This window comes from Archocentrus centrarchus, chromosome 12 (genome assembly GCF_007364275.1).
Source record: "Archocentrus centrarchus isolate MPI-CPG fArcCen1 chromosome 12, fArcCen1, whole genome shotgun sequence".
Classification (NCBI taxonomy): Eukaryota; Metazoa; Chordata; class Actinopteri; order Cichliformes; family Cichlidae; genus Archocentrus; species Archocentrus centrarchus.
In genome coordinates, this window is record NC_044357.1 from 3,061,345 (window position 1) to 3,066,648 (window position 5,304).

Sequence of the window (5,304 nt, forward strand, 5' to 3'; positions counted from 1 at the left end):
AGAAAGAAATGACGCCAGATAGAAAATATGATATACTAAATAAAAATTTCAGGTTCATCACTAAAATAATTTAATTTGGATATGAAACTGAACCACAATGGGGGGAGGGGGGGGCACACTGGTGCCACACTGACGCAACGGATTACATTACATCTGAGCTCGTAAAGAAACGAGGTTTGATTCATGTTGTGACGTAATTGAAAATGGTTTTTATTTGATCATTTACATTGAATTGATATAAACATGTCCATGAAACAAAACGGCTCAAACATTTAAGAAAGTCATAGCTGATAATAAGCACAGACAGAATTTTGGAAACAAAAGTTATCACAAACTGACCAAATGGGAACAAGAGTGCTTCCGCTACACAAAACATCCTATATAACAGATTATAGTTTAAGTCAGTTTCAATGTCTTAATTTAGAGTATTTCCCCGCGTTTTATTTTGCTTTGGACAGCACATGCAGTCAAGTCTTTTTTCTCTCTTTTTTTTTTTTTCTCCATTCCTCTCACGTCATTCTCGCTCCGGGTGAATCGTCCGTGTTTTCGCTCTTTTAAATCTCCAGGTTTCTGGCTTTTTGTATGACCAGTGTGCATCCCTTTGGTCTTACAGAGTTGCATGCTGTGCAGCAAGAGGGGAAAAAATGGGGAATCTGTAATCTAGTTTTTGTAGTTCAAAGTATCCACAGAATTTTGACTTCAAAAACCGTCAGTCACCGAGCAAATGTCACCGAAAGCCCCGCAGCAATAATGGCGAGGGCTGGAAGTGCCCAATAAATAAATAAATACGGGACTCACGCATCAGTTCATTTAAATAGAGAAATAAATAGTTGACAGTGGCTACATGCGAAATTATAAATTATAGCCTAAAACAGAACCAGCCCTATGGTTAATAAAGGCCAAAAGGCCCGATGAATAATTTCAGTTCTCTCCGTCTTGCTTGTGATTTGGGAAGAAAAAAATGTTATCTGAACAAGTATCCCGGTTGTATTTGTCCCGGTGTGCCTTTTAGGTGGACTGGGTGGATAAGAATAAAATGCACAAGATCTCTGTGTTGGTGAAAGAAAAGCTGTTAACGCTGGCCCGCGTCACTAGGTGAAACTCATGGATACTGTGTGCTCCAGCGCTTTGCGGCGCAGCGAGGCGATGCTTGTCCCTCTCCAGACGTCACTGTCCGGGGAGCTACACAGCTGAGGTGACCCAGTCACGTTGGTCGGGCCGGATAGAGACGCGGGTACCATTCCGGGGAAAGTGGGCTGGTAGAGGTGTGACTGCAGCCCAGAGCCGTTCGACGACATGTTGGATAGACCCATAGAGTTGGGCGGTGGACCGGCGCCGAGGCTGCATTGAGACAGGGACTGCGCCATGGCCTGCTGGCGGCCCAAAGCGGGCGGTAGCTGGAGCTGTGACACGCCGGGCATCCCTGCCGTAGCCCAGCGGGTGTCGTTGGCGTGGAAGGAGCAGAGGCTGTCTCCCATAGCCGCTGCTGCCGCAGCTGCGGATGGGAACTGAGGCAGACCGTGGTGCGTCGGCAGCAGAGTCCCCGGAGCCCGGAAGACATTGGTGGTCTTCTTGCGCTTCTTCCACTTCGCGCGTCGGTTCTGGAACCAGACCTGCGGACAGAGACGTGATGAGTCAGGAGGAGCTGATGTAGTAACATTATTGACAGGTCACATTACCGGAGCTGGGAGCACTAATAAAATAAAAGGTCACGACGTCAGTGTATGATCATCGTCACAAGGGCGACAATAAATCAGCTGAAGAAATACAGATTTATGAATTTTGCTTAAATTCTCAAATAACAATTGTTTATATTAAATCAGAAATAATAGGCTTATTTCCTCTGTCGCGATCGTTGACAGAACACTTAAAAAGACCTAGGTTTGTTTTTCTTTTTTCTTTTTTTGTACAAGACGTGGTGGTGCCGATTTTACAATTAAGGATGTTGTTTTTTTTTGTTTTTTGTTTTTTTTTATTATTTTGTTTTTTGTTGTTGTTTTTTAAGAGGGCGAGAGAGCCTGCTTATTTTTGAGTTTCAACATCATTTTTATGTGAAATTGTTTTTACTTTTCAAGTTATTTGTTGGCTAGTTGTTATTATTTTTATTATTATTATTATTATTATTGGCAGTAGTAGTAGTAGCAGCAGTAACAGTAGTAGTAGTATACTTTGAGCAACATTTTTACAGTCTTACCACTAATTCCTGTAATACATTCGGAAAGAGCCGCTGCCCTCAGATAATAAAGGCAGTGTTATTGGTGCAGCGCAGTGGTTTGCTCTGTATTCGTGGAGTCCTTGAGCTTCTGTAGGTTTGGCTGCAAACGGGCGTCTATGATTAATGTGAAGATTTGGTTGAAAAAGTGGGGCGCGGTAATAAGAACGGGACAATCTCACTCTCTTTCCCCGGCGTAGCCAGCCGTGAAATCCGGCCTGAAATGCATTACACTTCAAAGGAAAGAAAACGCAATTTCTCATTCTCCCCCTTTTTTAAAGAAAAAAAAAAGACAGAGTGCATCTTCAGCGCGTCCGGCATTAAGACGCAGACAGCAGTGACAGGCCCATCGCTAAATCGAGTCTGGATCTCGCTTCTTATTTTCAGCCCTGTCATAATAGCGGATGAGCGTCATTTCGCTAATTTTGATTTTATGTAAATGGTGGAGGAACTGAATGGACTCTTGCAATAATAATAATGATTATTATAGGGCATTATTTCACATGCGAGCGACCCAAGCGCAATTTGCCGTTGCTATCCAATAAGGCGCAAGAGTAAGCCACTGAAGTGGCAGCTTTATGTCGAGAATGAAATACAGTATGATAAAGCTCTGGTCTCTAACCATCACTGTTAGTTCAGGACTGTTAAAAGGCTGATATCAGTCTTATTATAAGCGATTAATCGAGTGTAATAAAGCTGCCATCAGCATTTGGTTTCCTGTAGATTGATTACATGACTGGACACAAAAACTGGGGCCATTTTTAACCAGTAAATACTGTAATGTTGTACCTTTTTTTGTTTTTTTCTATAAGTAAACCAATGAAAATATAAAGTTTGAGTAAAATCAAACAAACAATCCATTAGTGCATCTGAAATGTATCTTTTAAATAACACACAAAATGAACGGACGATAGGTTAGTATCACGGTCAGAGCTGCTGTAATAAGAGCTGCCCTCCTCATGTACAATGTGAGGATTAACCGCGTGTGTAATCACCGGCAACATATAAACACACAAACACACCTGAAAGCTCCAAACCTGTGTGACGCCACACTGATATTTAAAATAATATATTATATTACACTTTAACAAATGGATATTATGAAATGTCTTGATTTTATTTTTTATTTTTATTTATTTTTTGTTAAAATAAAGACTAAAATTCTGGGATAAACTAAAATGTGTATTTTGTATTAATGTGTAGACAATTATTTAATATGTAAACTAAATAATAAGGTTGATTATTTGCACATAGTGATATAGCAAATCCCTTTAGCTTGTTATTAATATTTAGTGCTCTTTGGTTGTTGCAAAAAGATAATAATATTTATTTTATTTTTTTAATCTGTAATCTTAAAGCTGACGGGTTACAGAAAAACTGTATTTCTTTACATCCAAATAAATAAAAATGTTGTTAATTAGCCTTCCATCGAAGAGCTGTTGTAGCCTCTGCAGAGTATATTAAATAGGTTATTATTTATCACAAATTAAAGCATTAAGCTGGTTTCAATATCTGATCACTTTATGTCTACAGGTTTAATTTGGTTGTATTTTGCTATATCGCTCATATTTTTTAACGTCTGTATGTGGTGAAATTTGGCGCTTCAAAAGTAAATTTTCATCCATTTCTGATCGAGAACACATTCCCAGTCGCCCCCCACCTGCACTCTGGACTCTGTCAGGCCGATCCTCAAAGCCAGCTCCTCCCGCATGAAGATGTCTGGGTAGTGCGTTTTGGCAAAGCTCCTCTCCAGCTCGTTGAGCTGCGCCGGGGTGAAGCGGGTCCGGTGTCGCTTCTGTTTCTGGGGTTGTTGCCCTCCGGACTGGTTGGGGTTGTTGTTGCTGTTCTGCTGCTGTTGCTGCTGTTTCTCCTGCTCTTTGCTGTTCACCTGCACCGTGTTGGATCCCCCGCCACTGGTGATATCATCACTCGGGAGCATCGTAGTCCCTTCCACGCCGTCCGGGCCCGGGCCGAGCTCCCCGGAGTGTCCCGGGTCAGGCCCCCCACCACCGAGTCTGCATTTCAAAGCCTCCCTGTGGCCTAGGAGCTCCGCCGCAGCATCCTTCATCCCTGCACAGACAACCGCAGCAGGTGAGAGCTGCACATTAAACACTTTCTCTACACAGGAAAGAAAAGGAACATGTTAGCCAAATGCAGCGATATATTTAACTGCATACAACAAATATACTTTACATGCGGAAAGGCGGAATTATGAACTGCTGAAGCATTGTTTTGGGCTGCAGTAGGATCAGTTTTCATGCATGCATCAAACGACTCAACACAAATGCAGAAATTAAAAAGAAACAGCCACTGCAGCTCTTTGAAGAGACAAGCATGCACATTACAATCTGCTCCTTAAATACTCTTCATTCACTTCGATCACACTGATATCTTAGAAAATTGTTAAATCAAATTACGCGGTAATATAATAATAATAATTACTTTTCCAATGAATTAAGCGAGTTTAGTTCACTTCAGTCACATTAAAATCACATAAGAAGCAAATTGACAATTTCTGAGCTTGATTTAAGATTAGAAGTTCCTCCAGCTTACAGTAGAGTTGAAGACCGGAGTTTGGTGATGTTAACTCACCGAGGCGAGCATCCAGGAGGTCGGCATGAGATAGCATTGCGCACCGCTCCAGGGCGAAATGCTATTCCAAAAAAATAAATAAAAAAATCTCTATGACTTTAACCTATTTAAGAAATATATATAACCTAAATGAAAGCAAATTCGGTTTGTGGTTAAAAGGGAGGTTCGTTGCATTATAATGTAGTTTAGCGAAATGGGGAGGCGCTTAACAACGGAATGAACCCTTGAGCTTCTCCAAACGAGGACCAATCAGAGTTGAAGCCTGAGGTATGTCAGCTTTAGCCCGAGACCCGAGCACCCACTCCACCTCCTCCTCCTTCTCTTCCTCCATCCTCTCACATCCACAAGTTCATTCCTCCTCATTCCTGTAATTGGCTTTGATTTCTCCCCCCAAATTACATCCAATAAAATAACCTGATTTAATATCTGAGCGAAAGCTTCGACCCGCTCAAGAAATGTTGGATCGCCACAATATTTGTTTAATTGCGCATGCTGCGCTG

The 5,304-nt window shown here is 41.6% G+C and overlaps 1 protein-coding gene across 3 annotated transcripts; it reads right to left on the reverse strand.

Annotated features, from left to right (window-relative positions):
- Positions 1-205: 205 nt before the first annotated feature.
- On the reverse strand, positions 206-4,943 carry otpa (orthopedia homeobox a). 3 transcript variants are annotated; one of them, XM_030743025.1, is made up of 3 exons: positions 4,805-4,943; positions 3,873-4,330; positions 206-1,613 (listed from the first exon to the last, which is right to left on the reverse strand). In XM_030743025.1, exons 1-3 carry the CDS (start codon positions 4,839-4,841, stop codon positions 1,092-1,094), a joined length of 1,017 nt encoding a protein of 338 aa, XP_030598885.1. In that variant the 5' UTR covers positions 4,842-4,943; the 3' UTR covers positions 206-1,091. The 3 variants fall into 3 exon arrangements, with proteins under 3 accessions (XP_030598885.1, XP_030598886.1, XP_030598887.1); XM_030743026.1 differs by having other exon boundaries at positions 3,873-4,282; positions 4,766-4,943; XM_030743027.1 differs by having other exon boundaries at positions 207-1,613; positions 3,873-4,282.
- Positions 4,944-5,304: the final 361 nt, after the last annotated feature.